Source organism: Antechinus flavipes, chromosome 4, assembly GCF_016432865.1.
Source record: "Antechinus flavipes isolate AdamAnt ecotype Samford, QLD, Australia chromosome 4, AdamAnt_v2, whole genome shotgun sequence".
NCBI lineage: Eukaryota > Metazoa > Chordata > Mammalia > Dasyuromorphia > Dasyuridae > Antechinus > Antechinus flavipes.
In genome coordinates, this window is record NC_067401.1 from 130,500,043 (window position 1) to 130,515,572 (window position 15,530).

A 15,530-nucleotide genomic window follows, 5' to 3' on the forward strand; every position below is an offset into this window, starting at 1 on the left:
ACAGCTAGTATTAAGTGTCTGAGGTCATATTTGAACTCAGGTTCTCCTGACTTCAGGGCTGGTGCTCTATCCATTGGGCCACCTAGCTCCTATCTTTTCTCTTTTTGAAGCTATCCAAGGAACTTTACAACAGAAAGTTGTTTTTTTTGTTTGTTTGTTTCATACACCCCTTTGGCAGTTCAAGTGGAGCCTGTGAACGCGTTCTCAATGTTTTTAAATGACTTGAATTACTTAGAATTACAAAGAAAATCAATTTTGATGAAATCATGATTTAATTATTAAAAAAAAAATCCACAGGACTCCTCCTCCCAGTACTGAGCTCCTGCTCTGCAGTCTTCAGTATATATATATATTTTATGCCTACTCAAAATCTGCATGAATTCAAAGCACAGAGCATTAAAGCTGGATGGTACTTCAACCCCTTTATTTTAGAGATGAAACAGGGTCCAAAAGAGGTTAAATGATTTGCTTAGTCACATAGTGTCTAGGCAGATCAAGGACTGGAATTCAGGTGTTGGAGAGTACTTAGTTATTTTGGATGATCTATTAGAGGGCAGCTGGCTTCAATGGTGTGCTGAATTGCTGTGGCAAATTACATTTTCAGTGCGAGCTTTTGCACCTCAGAAACAGACAAATGCTATAAATCAGGGTATGATTTATTTTCTCTATTGCTTGGATTTAAGAGAGATGATTAAAACTTGTTATGCATACTTTTTTCCCTAGAAAGTAGATTGTTACCATTTGCCAAACCTTTGCTAGCCTCCTGCAATTAGTCAGTCAACAAGCAAATATTTAGGTCAAAGGATATGAACAGACAATTTTCAGAGGATGAAATTGAAACTATTACCACTCATATGAAAGAGTGTTCCAAATCATTATTGATCAGAGAAATGCAAATTAAGACAACTCTGAGATACCACTACACACCTGTCAGATTGGCTAAGATGACAGGAAAAAATAATGATGAATGTTGGAGGGGATGCGGGAAAACTGGGACACTAATGCATTGTTGGTGGAGTTGTGAACGAATCCAACCATTCTGGAGAGCAATCTGGAATTATGCCCAAAAAATTATCAAATTGTGCATACCCTTTGATCCAGCAGTGTTTCTATTGGGCTTATATCCCAAAGAAATACTAAAGAAGGGAAAGGGATCTGTATTGCCAAAATGTTTGTAGCAGCCCTGTTTGTAGTGGCCAGAAACTGGAAAATGAATGGATGCCCATCAATTGGAGAATGGCTGGGTAAATTGTGGTATATGAATGTTATGGAATATTATTGTTCTGTAAGAAATGACCAGCAGGATGAATACAGAGAGGACTGGCGAGACTTACATGAACTGATGCTAAGTGAAATGAGCAGAACCAGGAGATCATTATACACTTCAACAACGATATTGTATGAGGACATATTTTGATGGAAGTGGATTTCTTTGACAAAGAGACCTGAGTTTCAATTGATAAATGACGGACAAAAGCAGCTACACCCAAAGAAAGAACACTGGGAAACGAATGTGAACTATCTGCATTTTTGTTTTTCTTCCCGGGTTATTTATACCTTCTGAATCCAATTCTCCCTATGCAACAAGAGAACTGTTCGGTTCTGCAAACATATATTGTATCTAGGATATACTGCAACATATCCAACATATAAAGGACTGCTTGCCATCTAGGGGAGGGGGTGGAGGGAGGGAGGGGAAAAAAAATCGGAACAGAAATGAGTGTAAATATAATGTAATTATTAAATAAAAAATTAAAAAAAAATGAAAGGAGAGAAAGGAAAGTTGAAAAACACACACACACACACACACACAAAAAAAAAAAAAAAAAAAAAGAAATGACCAGCAGGATGAATACAGAGAGGACTGGCGAGACTTACATGAACTGATGCTAAGTGAAATGAGCAGAACCAGGAGATCATTATACACTTCGACAACGATATTGTATGAGGACATATTTTAATGGAAGTGGATTTCTTTGACAAAGAGACCTGAGTTTCAATTGATAAATGATGGACAAAAGCAGCTACACCCAAAGAAAGAACACTGGGAAACGAATGTGAACTATCTGCATTTTTGTTTTTCTTCCCGGGTTATTTATACCTTCTGAATCCAATTCTCCCTATGCAACAAGAGAACTGTTCGGTTCTGCAAACATATATTGTATCTAGGATATACTGCAACATATCCAACATATAAAGGACTGCTTGCCATCTAGGGGAGGGGGTAAAGGGAGGGAGGGGAAAAAAAATCGGAACAGAAACGAGTGTCAATATAAAGTAATTATTAAATAAAAAATTAAAAAAAAAAAACAAATATACCTAACAGAACAACAACAGTAAAAAAAAAAAAAAAAAAAACAAGCAAATATTTACTGTAAGCTAGGCACTATGCTAAGCACTGGAGATACAAAGACAAAAGTCCCCATCCCCAAAAGGTTTAGATTTTAATGGGGAGACAGTCCATACACAGCTAAGTAATGAAATATGTGTACAAAATGAAAATGGAGCAATCTTGGGAAGGAGGGCACCATTTCCTTAGAGGCCAGAAAAGTTTACATGGAGAAAGTGGGCTAACTCTTAAACTAAACTTGGGATTCTAAGAGGTAGAGAGAAGGTGAAGATCTATTCCTTATATGGAAGAGTGGAAAGTAATAGAGATGAGAAACTGAGGATGGTAAAGGCAGTTTGGTCTCAAACCATACTGAGCAGAGGAGAATAATGTGTAATAAAAGCCAGATGGTGAAGAGCTTTAAACCCTAAGAGTTTATATTTGATTCGAGAAGTGACAAGGATTCACGAAGTTTGATTGGATAGGTGACAATCACAAATGTATCCGAGGAAGATGGAATGGAAAGGAATGGGGAAACTGGAGGTGAGAGAATCTCTAATACTCTAGATAAGAGCAACTGAAGGCTTTAACTTGGGTAAAAGTCATAGGAGTGGAAAGAAAAGGGACATACTAGAGAAAAGTGGAATTTTCAAGTGACAAGCCTTGCCAACAGACTGGAGAGTAAAATAAGAATGTGGAGTCAAGGATACCACCAAAGTTATGAACCTGTATGCCTGGAAGTTTGGTGGTGTCCTTGACAGTAATAGAGAAATTCAGAAGTGTAGATCGAGAGGGAAAGAAAAATAAATTTTGTATTTGTGACAGCCCTTTTTGTAGTGGCTAGAAACTGGAAACTGAATGGATGCCCATCAATTGGAGAAAGGCTGAATAAGTTATAGTATAGAGATATTATGTAATATTATTGTTCTGTAAGAAATGACCAGCAGGATGATTTCAGAGAGGCCTGGGGAGCCTTACATGAACTGATGTTGAGTAAAATGAGCAAAACCAAGAGATCACCATACATGGCAACAAGACTATACAAGGATCAATTTTGACGGACATGGCTCTCTTCAATAGTGAGAGGATCCAAATCAGTTCCAATTGTTTAGTAATGAAGAGAGTCAGCTATACCCAGAGAACTATGGAAAATGAGTGTGGACAATATAGCATTTCCACTCTTTCTGTTATTGTTTGCTTGCATTTTTGTTTTCCTTCTCAGGTTTTTTGTTTGTTTGTTTCTAGAGCCACTTTTTCTTGTGCAGCAAGATAACTGTATAAATATGTATATATATGTTGGATTTAACATATACTTTAACATATTCAACATCTATTGGACTACCTGCCACCTAGAGGAGGGGAAAAGGAGGGGGAAAAGTTGGAGTAGAAGATTTTGCAAGGGTCAATGCTGAAAAATTACCCATGCATATGTTTTGTAAATAAAAAGCTATAATTAAAAAAAAAACCCAAGATTCTCTCCCTCCCAAAAAAAATGAATTTTGTTTTGAATTTGAGATGTCTATAGTAGTTATATTACCATTTAACATATAGACAAAGACAAGGCAGGTGCCTGCATCTAGCTTTATCTGTGCATGTTGCGGATAGTACACTGTACCAACAAATGCTTAACATGTTTGTTGAATGATTATGTATTTATATCCTCTATAGTTTACTTCTGTGTAGGTCCTTCTGGAGAAAAGGAATCTGTGAAATGCTGTAGTATCCTTCTTTTTTGGTGATGTTGGCAAAAAACTAACATGGGCAGCCAGAGTAGGAACCCTTTGCAGGCACTTATTCTTTGGGGCTTTTTTGGGAAGCTACAAGACAATTTATTTTTAACCAACATAACTCCAGTGTACAGCCTGGCCTTATTCTTTGGGATAGCCCCATCTACAAAAGGCAGAGCTTATGATAAAGAATGGAGCAGCTTGCTAGAGATACTAGAATGCCTAATTCTTTTCAGTTAAAAAATCAGAAGACCTAGGAGACGAGACATTCTTTGAATCTGAGATGGGAACGCCAGCTTTTAGGAAAACACTTAAACCATTAAAGATTATGAAAATTTACACAAAGTATTTGACTTTGTTAGCAACAAGGAGAGGTTAATGTCCACAACATTTATATTTATTCTGTCACACATAGTGGATAAATTAGGATCAAAATCAACACAATTTTAAATAAGTAACATTTCCTGAAAAAATAAAATTAAGTTAAAATGCACCATAAAGCCCAGCAGATACAAGATCATCCCACAATTGCACATATGTAACTAAAGACAAAGCTTTTTCAAGAGTTTTTAAATTTCAAAGGCTTGTCCAGAAAATTGAACATTCCACAACTTTGAACAGTTATGTACTGGTATTCACCACAACCTTATTGGGAAAAAAAAAAGTGGAATAAAAATACACAAAAGTGATAATAAATCTTAAATAGGGCTGTTCTAGAATTAACTATTAAGTTCTTCCCACTTCACTCTTGGGAACAATCACTAGTAGACAAGCATCAGCACCCACAAAGGGAGAGGCTGGTTGTCAACATATCTGAGATTTAAAAGCTTCCCTGAAGGGAGAAGAAAACTAGGTCTTTATTTTTCTAGGTAATTATATGCACATGTATTTTTATACATATAAGTCTGCCCTGGCATGGAGGTTCCTGACAGGATAGTTCAAAAACAGGTGTGCCTTTGAAAAATCAGGTTCAAATCCCTAGGGATCCAAGAGTCTTGCTAAAAAAGGATGGAAGATAGAAGAAAACACAAAAGGCAAGAGAGTATCTATCATGGCACACAAATTGGCAAAACATTTTTGCCCTCTCAGATTTAGGGTTTGATTTCTACAAAAAAAGATGCTTCCAAGCGGCTTCATTTAAAATAAAAACAAAGAAATACAAAACATGGTTAACTTCCTGACAGCCCTGCCTGAATTTCTTATTGCATTCATAGGCTTAGAACAGAGAAAAGATACAGAAACTCTGGCATCCCTCTTTGGATACAAAGGAGAAATAATGGTCACAAGGGAGCCTGGCCAAAGCCACTCAAACCTACTTTAAGAAAAAAAAAAACATGATAAAATATCTAGCATTCCTATGGTGCTTTAGTTTGGCAAAGAGCTTCACAAATATCTCATTTAACCCTCATAACAACCCAGGAAGATAAGTGCTGTTATCCCTATTTTTACAGAAGAGAAAATTGAGGCAGAGAGGTTAAGTGACTTGTTCAGTCACACAGCAAGTAAATGGGAGGATTTGAATTCAAGTCTTCCTGACTTCCAATGCAGTCCTCTATTATGTCTACCCAACTGTCCCCTGCTTACCCCCCAAAAGGGGGACATGGGTGAGGAGAGAAAAAAATTAAAAGGAAAAGAGAGCTATATGTATACAGAGCTACAGTTTCAGACAGAATTATCTTTTTTCTGTTCAACTGTGTATATGGTAGTGTTCATCTTATTGGAAGTTGGTCAAGTCCAAAATAAAAAAGTCTCTCATTTGAGCAGCAAAATGTTGGGCTTAATTTCTCCCCACATAAGCAGGAATACATCTTTGCCAACCTTTATTGTCATTGCCACAGGATGAATGTACTCCTGGGTTTGCTAAGTTTCTGATGATATCTGTGGGTTAATAGAGCAGCTGGGAAGGCAAAATTGCCTTGGAAGTGCACGCCCACATGTGCACCCAAACACAGGCAGTTGGTCATGTATGAGGGTAGGACATTTCCAACAAAGGGCTTTCAAATGTGAATTTATAAGGTGCTAAGTGTGGGTGACAGATTTAAGAGGCACTGGGACTGGCCACCTATGTAAAGCCTAGGGAGAACCTGTCAGCCAGCTGCTTCTTCCTCCAACTCCCTCAGCCTCATGTAGTAAAGTGGTAACTCATCCCTAGAGAGAGGCACTAGACGGGGCAAGGGCCTGCTCGTCAAAAGGCATCTTTGATGTTCTTGAGTTGCCGGACAGCCAGGTCCACAGGGAGGCTGAATTTGAGACTGCTCAAGCGGCTGAGCAGATTGAGGGCACTTTCAAAGCCTGTGTGCGCCATGTAACTCCACGGCTGGTAATGTGGCTCAATGAGCGCTCCGGATTTGCAGATCAGGTTGACCCAAGACACCAAACGCTGCTCGTTCAGAGCCATGCACACCAAAGCCTTCAATTCTGAGTCTGCACTGCGCTTAAAAGGGTCATGTTCGGTCAGCACCACATGGATAGCAGTCAGCAAGCTTTGTTTGGGCGTCACCACAGTACCCCCTGTCACAGGCAGCCCAAAGGACTGGGACAGCTTTCGAGCTGGGGATTCCACAAAAGCTCGACCATTCTTGGTGTTGTAGTATTTCACAAAGAGCTCCCAGGGGTGCATGGTCTGAGGAGCGGAGGAGAGGGACGGGAGCAAGCAAGCAATGGGTGCCATCACAAGACTCATTCCAGGCGAAGGGGCATACAATCCGTGGGCCAGCAAGTCTCGCATGGCAATGGTCAGCTCTTTTCGCACTGCCACCGTTAACTCATCTTTACCCCCAAGGGGGATGTCCTGAAGACTGCTACTGCTGATGACATGATCGCTCATTTGGTTGCGCAGAGCTAGCTGTCTCACTCTGTCCACTGAGGCCTCAAGCCTTTTCAGCAGAGGAGAGTAGTCCCTATCGGCCTGGTCCCTCTGCCATAGGGTCCGGGGAATCTGGCCGGCAGTGCAGCCAAACTGACTCACTGCAAAGATCTGGAGCACGGCCAGTGCTCGCCGCATCAAGTGCAGCCCTGTCTCTCGGATCTTCCTTGCCTCTTCGGTGTTCACTGAGGAAAGAAACAACCACCCGTCAGTGGCATTTTCCACAATGAAGACACCCTTCCCTTCCCCCAGATACAATGAAGAGCTGCTGAGGATTAGGTCACACTCACCTTTTTTATTGCCAGGAGGCAGCCGAGTACCGACCCTAGAGGGGCCATTTCCGGGCTTTCCAGACGTTCTGCAGTCACAGTGTTCACCTCCTGTCTGCAGGGGACTTCCCACTTCATCTGTAATATAAAGTCACAAGGAGAAGACAGTGACTTACTAGCCTTTCTGAGGAATGGGGCTGTATAGTTTTTTATTGTGATCATTAAATGACAGTGGGCCAGTCATGGTGCTCCATGCTCACATGGATGTGGAATTGCGATTCTGAGATGCCTTCACCTTCTGTCTCAAGCCACTGACCTTGGATGAAATTAATGAACATTTCCAAGTCTCGGATCTGGGTTTTCAGCTGTTCTACCAACTGCTCCTTCACACGGGCAGGGTTGACTATCTGAGCTACAGCTGCATCCACACGTTGCCGGAGTTCTTCAGGAGACAGTGAACTGATGTCTTCATTCAGATTCATGTCCAACTTCTTGATTAGTTCGTCTATGATCACCTGCATGAGACCAAAAGTAAGGACAGTTCCCTCACTCACAATTTGAAATGGAGTTCCACAAGGGGGAGACATACCAGACCATTGATTAACAAAGTCTCCAGACCTTCCTGTCTCATTTGTAGTCTGTCATATAAAGCCACTCTATAAGCACGGCACAGCCTACAGAGGCTATTAATGAGGTTTCACAATATCACTATGAATGCTCAAGAATGATGTAAATACCACCATAAAGTCACATATTCTCCACCCTCATTTGGAAAATCACTAAATTATCTGCCTCTTTGTGTTTTTTTGGTAACATATTTTTGTAAAATCAGAGACAGGATATTCCAAATGTCTCAGCATAAGCTTATTCTGATTTCTTCAAATTTCTGGTCACCAAGAATTCCAGGTGATTAGAGGAAAAAAAATCAGTTAATAGGACTATATGGCAAATTTTAGAGAAAAATAAGCAGGCCAATAAAGAGAACCTGCTGGAAATTTATTCTACGTTTCTAGAACTCTGGCTGTCATATGACCTTTTTGGAGCAGGAAGGAAAGGGAAAATAATTGTTTCCAATTATGCAAATATATGTGCATATAATCTTTTTTTTTTAAATTTTATTTTATTTAATAATAACTTTGTATTGACAGAATCCATGCCAGGGTAATTTTTTACAACATTATCCCTTGCACTCGCTTATGTTTCGTTTTTTTCCCCTCCCTCCCTCCACCCCCTCCCCCCAAGATGGCAAGCAGTCCTATATATGTTAAATATGTTGCAGTATATCCTAGATACAATACATATTTGCAGAACCGAACAGTTCTCCCGCTGTATGTGCATATAATCTTGCAAAATAATTTTAAATAATATTATCTTAAAGACACAGGTAGGAAGATAAACTTAACAATAAAGGAAGATAGGTACATATTCATATATAATTTGAACTACAGTTCTATAGACATGTATATGTATATAAAGAATATAGTAAATTTACTATGTCTATCATGCTATAATAAAAACTGTTTCTAATTCCTAAAAAACTGACTAGTAGGAGAAGGAGGTAACCCAAAGAGAGGACTAGGAAGAGTCAGTTGAAACAACTCCAGCAAAGGTCAAGTCCTAACAGCCTGGGGTGGGGGATGGGAGTGGAGGGGAAGTGGCTGCACATGTCCAACACAGACCACCAGAGGAACCTCCAGGATTTGCTTACCCGCTGTCTTTCCAAGACCATGGACTGTGGTAGAGAGTCATAATTGCCCTCTTGGTAGGCAAAGGTTTCCAGGTCATCTAATTGAGTCTTGAGCTGAACAATGAGTTCTCGCTGCTTCTCTCTCTGGGCTTCTACAAGCTCCTGTTTTTCCTGTTCACTCTATAAAATAAGGAAATAGAATTCTTATGTTGAACATGAAAAGGACTAGTGCAAGGGACACTGTTCGTTCTTCTCTACCTGGCAGGAGCCTTTTATTCTAGTTGCTTCATCCAAACTGGTCTGTCAGGGCTGCACCAACTGTTTGATATCTCTGCCAACAAAGCTTACTGGATCTCAGGTACAAGCAACCTCCCCAGCAGAAAAGCCCATACTTCCTTCAGCCAACATTGCCACTTTTGGACTTTCTAGCTCATACCCACCTCTCCAGGAGTCTTGGGAAAAAGAAAAAAAACAACAACCCAGTACTAGGCAAATAGAGAAAATCATTCAAATTTGATTCCTTATCACCCCTCTAATGGACTCTCCCCATGGCTGCCACCATGTTTAGTTTCTAGAAGGTATTCTTTCTACTCCTAGCTGTCTAGGGAAGAGAATGAACCACTGCTTTGTCCCTTATTCAACCTAGCTAAAGTTTCAGCATTTTGAAAAGAACATTTCTAGATAATAAGAGGAAATAAAACAAAAATACAAAAAAAAAAAAAAATGAGAGAGAGAGAGAGAGAAAGGTTATAAAGCCTAGATATCTCATCTCAATGAAATTATAATCTAGTCAGTCACTGAATGACTGGCATAAGTCTGAGGTGTCCCATTACTTCTTTCTTCTCCCTCCTTCAAAAAACCTTGTCTGGGATCACATCACGTAATATCCCCCTTGCTTAGTTTCTGAAATGTTCCCACTCTAACTCCCAGCAACTTGGGAAGGAGGAAAAGATGTAATGCCATTGTCATTCTTATCCATTCACTGTCAAGTGTGGCAATACATAGTTAGGGTACTAACAGCCCATCCTAGATTAAGAATGAAATGTTTGTACTTCTCTAAGGAAAATCGTAAGAGAAAAACATGTACCAACAGATACAGAGAGATTGTGCCACTCTCTCTTCCATTCTTGCAAACCCAGCAGCTTTTTTTGAATTCCCTTTTTGCTAGAAGCTATTCCTAGTCCTCTTTAATTTTAGTGCCTTCCTTCCAAGATTTTCTCCAGTTTATAGAATATCTATCCATCCACCTATAGTTAGTTTTACATAGCTCTTTACATATTGTCTACTCCATTAGACAGTGAGCATTTTGAGATTAAGGATTACCTTTTACTCTAGCACATGGCATATAGTAAGTGCCTAATAAATGTTTATTGACCATCATATCAAAGTAAGAAATGAACAGTGATCTCTTCTTCCATTCACTGGCATTCAGTGCACTGACAGGAGTTGTAGAGCCAAATACTAATAAATGAGGGTTAAGGCAGCACAGAGTAAACGGCTAATTAACAATCTCTAGGCTTCAAACACCTTTCCTTGGCACTTCCCACACCCAATTTTCAGCTTCCAGTTTATGCATAGAATTATTTTTTAAATCCATAATTAAATCTTAACTTTGAAAATTAGAACTGGACAAGTGGAAGCCAGTGAAGCTATGAAACCAAGAAATAACAAAACAGAATATAAAGAATGAAAAAAGTGAATGTGAAACATAAGAAAAACAACATTTCTAGAGAACAGATCAAGAAAAACTACCTAAAAACTGTCACAAAAAAAAGAACTTTGACACAATAATGCAAGAGATAATCCAAGAAAATTGTCCTAGAGTTATAGAACATATAGGGAAAATAGAAATAGAAAAAATCCACTGATCATCTCCTCAAAGAGATACTTTAGGGAAAACATATAAGAATATTACTGCCAAACTTCAAAATCCCCAGATCAAAGAGAAAATCTTGCAAGATACAAAGAAAAAATAATTTAAGTATGCAAATATGCTGGAGCTACAACAATTAAAATTATACAGACTTAGCAGCCATAATAAAAGACTGCAGGTCCTAGAATCACATATACTGGGAATCAAAAGAATTGAGCTGCAGCAAAAATGTCAGATCCAGCAAAATTATTTATAATATTTAATGAAAAAAAAAAAGAACATTCAACAAACTTGCAGATTTTCAGGACTTTCTTTCAACTAAACCCAAACTCAACAGAAAATATAACATATAAGAACCAATATCAAAAATCAATTTCAAGGAACTTAACATGGACAAATTATTTATGTTTTTTACATGGAAATGTATACTATATGTTTAAGACTAACATCTGCAATAGGGTAGCTCAAAAGAAAGATTGGGGCAAAATTAAGGTTTAAGTATTATTATTATTTTTTTAAATGAGGTTCAGAGGCAGCAAAGTGGTGCAGTGGATAGAGCACCAGTCTGAAGTCAGAAGGACCTGAGTTCAAATGTAATCTCAGACACTTAACACTTCCTGGCTGTGTGTGACCCTGGGCAAGTCACTTAACTCCAGTTGCTTCAGGAAAAAAAAAAAAAAAGGCGGTTCAGAGGAAGAATAGACAGGCATTAGAAAGGGCTGAAGGCTCAAAGTTCTGAAAACCTACTCACATTGGGAATGGGTTAAATAGGCAACACTACATGGATATTATGACTGGGAATAGCATCCTCCAAAATCTATAAGAAAATAAAGGAGAGGGATGAATGGAGAAAAAAGCAAAGGGTGGGAGAATACAAGGAAGGGATCCACAGATGGAGGAAGGCTAAGTAATACCAAGGCAAGTTAAAGAGTAGAATTAAAGCAAAATGTTAGCAAAGATAGGAAAGATGTGTGTATGTGTGTGTGTGTGTATGCGTATATGTATATATAAATATATTCTTACTGAACTATTACCTTTTTTGAGGAAGATGGAGGGGAGGGAAAAAGGAGAAAAAAAGAATAAAGTAAAAAAAAGTTCACAGTGAAGAACAAAAGAAAAACAGAAGAAAGTAGAGAAAAGATGGACACTCAAGAATATAACTTCTACTATTATATATACTTTCTTGAACTGTAACACATTGTTATGCATTTTTGAATCCTACCTGATGTTTTGCTGGGTACAAGACAATATTCTGTTTTATTTCATTTTCCTGGTTTTTTTTAAATAAAATTGTTTTTTTAATCTATAATTAAGACTTCTAATTTATTATAAAGCATAAAGCTATCAGAAAACCATACTTAAAAAAAAAAAAAAAGACGAAAACCACAGGAAATTCTAAGCCTTTATTTTTAGTTTGTCCACAAGAGTATAGAATATAGCCTTAAAGTGGCACTTACCAATCCCTGAAGTTGCAAGGCATGAGAAAGAACAAAGGTAAAAACATTAATGTCATGATATCTTATAAACACTTTATTGTTTTTGGTTTGCTCTAAATAAAAATCCCACAATCTCTTCTTTAGAAATAATGAATATAGCCTAGTGAAATCACAACCGTGTCAACTATGAATCTGACCACAGATTCCTGTTAGTCTTGAACTCTGGCCATGAAAAGTTGTCTAACCAGTCACAGGGGAGAAGGGGGAAGTTTCTTTTTTAATGTGTCCTAACTCTGCAGATAAAAGAAAACAAGTATGCAATGAGAGTATCTGCAGAAAACTGTCTCCTACAGGGCAAAAATAATATGGTATTTACTGGAATAGAGGCAAATATAACAAGTTACCACAGAGTAAGTTATAACTAACACTAAAAAATGTGTCAAGTAGAAAACAATGTCCATATTCCCTTTCTGCCCTGCCTCCTCCCATCTCCTTCCTGCCCCTGTCCCCCCTCCACCCAGTATGAAGATGTAGAAAATCAGGATAAAAAGCATTCTAAATAATATCTAGTAAAGCAGTCAATTACATCCTCCACCACAGGGTACCATGATGACATATTTAAAACTGGAAAGGAACTCAGGGGCCTCTGGCCCATTTTACTTTTGAGGAAACTCAGGCCCAGAGATATGAAGGTACCTAAGTGGCTCTGTCCACTGGTCTTTCCACTGCATTTTAAAGCTTCCCTGTATACAAGTTCAGTCATTTGAAAAAGGACTTGAGAAAGTGAATGGTAATGACAGAGTTTTGAAATTTAAAAAACAATTCTACACTCATTTCCTAAAGCAGATAAAAATAAGTACAAAAATTGTATCAGATGCAGATGGCCCATTTGATGCTGATGCTCCTGGAACAAGGTCTGATCAATTTATTGCCCTTGTGTTCAGAAAGGGAGGCTTTCTTAGAATCTGTGTGTCAATCAGGGCCCAACAAGCTTGGGTGAGGGGAGGGAATGGCTCCCTCTCAAAATTTTTTTCATTTTCCCCCCAGAGGCTATGGGGAGGGGGAGAGGAGAGTAGGAGAGCAAATTCAACTTGGCAGATTTCAGATTAAAAGAAGTTGGTCAACATTCTTTGCTGATAAGAAGCTTCCAGGTTCTTTCTCACACTTTCAGGTGAGAAAAAAACCACATGTGGGAGTGTGTATGTGACTTAACAGCAAACTTAAACAATGTCTAGGGATACAGAACCCTCAGTATATCAAGCTGTGTATACCTTGGGCTATCCCTGAAAGGAAATTTTGTGGTAAAGAGCACAATGTTAGATTATTCCATGAATTGGCTTATCACTAACCAAAGGGAGCTCAATCTACAATTGATTGTGTGCGATGGGGGGGGGGGGGGAGGAGAGAAGAGAGGGGGGAAGGGAAAAAGAGAAGGGGGAAAATTAAAATGCCTAAATCAATCAAGATTTGAGTTTTAGTAGTCAGGCCCATTTACATAAAATCTTAAACCAGACAGACAGGATTTAAGATTAAATGTCTTCCAGATCTTTCGAGGAAGTCATAGGCTTCATCCAGATTCTTTGGATGGTTAATCCCAAGCCTTTATCCATTTCGTTCTTGTATCAAGTCAAAGTTGGACTGGCCTGGGAGGGAGGGCAACAGCAGGCACATTATCCCAATAAGTCATGGAGCCACTCACAGTCAGAGAGGCCCAGGAAGGCCTTTGGAGATGATAATGTTCCCTGCAGGTTTCATCAGCCTGGGGAACTGCAGGTGTAGGGATTCCTGGCACTAAAGCAAACTCACTTGCCTATGACTCACTAGGCAAGTGAAGGAAGTTGCCTGAAGCACAGAAGGGCACAATGGGTCCCTGCTGGAGTCAGGGGCACAAGGGTTCACATCTCTTTGGGCAAGTCCCTTTCTCACCCTTCCTGAGCCTCAGTTTCCTTATCTGTAAAGTGAGGGGGTTGGACCAGATGGAATCTAAGGGTGCTTCCAGATGTAAAGCTGGATCCTAAGGGATTCCTAGGGTCAGCAGAGAGGACTGGAATATAGATCTATCGCTGCTGAATCTGACCTCTCTGCCAGGGTCACCTTCAGGCTCCAAGGTTCCTGTTCCCCTCTATCTTTGTCCCCTATCAGAAGTGTTTACTCGCCCTGCCACCCTAAGTCTCTATTGGGGAAGGGGGGCATCCTTCTGCTGCTTGTCCTGAGCTCTTTCTCCACCCGTTCCCCACACTGTCCCACTGCCAGGCCTTTCTCTAGGCTAGGGCCACCTCCGAGTGTTCCGGTCCCTCTCTCTCCATCAGTTCCCAGAACCGCCCCCAGACCCAAGCCCGCGGGCGGGCCTCACCGGCTCGTTGGGCCGCAATCCCTGCGGGCCCTCGCGCGGCCTGTCTCCATCTGCCTCCCCGGAGGTCGGGTTCCCGGGGGCGCCCCAGCCCAGCACGTGCGGGCAGCCGCGGAAAGCGAAGTCCTCGAGTTCGCGCAGCAGGCGCTGCTGTTCCGTAGGGGGTCCCCGCACCACCTGCCGCAGGCGGAACTGAACCTGCGCGAAGTGCGAGGACAGCGCGAGCAGCGCCGAGTCCAGCCGCCGCCGTTCGGCTCGCAGCCGTCGCAGAGCCCGGCCCGGGGATTCGGGGGGCGAGGAGAGGCCGGAGCCCGCGCACCCCTCGGAGCCGTCCTCCTCCTCACACAGCGCCGCCTGCGCCTCGGCCACCGCGCCCACCGGCGCCCACCGGATCGCCTCGCACGGAGGCGGCGTCGCCTCCGCCTCCTCCCCTTCGGCCTCCGCTTTGGGCTCCGAAGCCACGGCTCCGGCCACCGCGGTCGCTGACATCCCCTCTACTGCAGCCATCTTCCCGGAAGCGCGTCCAGTCAACCGCGCCCCCTCGCTGCCATGGCAACGCCGCGCGCAAGAGCCGGGGTGGTGGTGGGCGGGACCGTGTGGCGTCATCGAGATTGGGCGTTCTTTCCAGACTCGGAGAACCAAGGTCCGCCTTCCCACTAAGTTGAGCTGTGAGCCATTCGAGGGCTTTCTTAGCATCTTCTCTTCCTTTAGCACTACCGAGTTCACACTATCCTTTAGCCACTTCAAATAGCCACACATAAAAAGATATCTGCCACCCCCTGCCTCATTCTTTGCAGAAGTGGAGTCTGTGAATGTATATAATGATATTGCATATAACTTGAAACTTTTTTGATACACGTTAACATTATGGAACTTTTTTTCCCTTTCTATAACTAAGAATTGCTCTCTGGGAAAAGAAAGATACCATGGGAAATGTAAGCGATGTTAAAACAAAATATATCAACAAAAGTTTTATTTTAGAAAATAGATGTT

At 40.8% G+C, this 15,530-nt stretch overlaps 1 protein-coding gene across 1 annotated transcript; it reads right to left on the minus strand.

Moving 5' to 3' along the window:
* Positions 1–4,431: 4,431 nt before the first annotated feature.
* Positions 4,432–15,397, minus strand: RUNDC1 (RUN domain containing 1). Its single transcript, XM_051994363.1, has 5 exons — positions 14,541–15,397; positions 8,900–9,058; positions 7,508–7,706; positions 7,213–7,329; positions 4,432–7,107 (listed from the first exon to the last, which is right to left on the minus strand). The coding sequence occupies exons 1-5, from the start codon at positions 15,294–15,296 to the stop codon at positions 6,242–6,244; spliced, it is 2,097 nt and encodes a 698-aa protein (XP_051850323.1). The 5' UTR covers positions 15,297–15,397; the 3' UTR covers positions 4,432–6,241.
* Between the last annotated feature and the right edge of the window lie 133 nt (positions 15,398–15,530).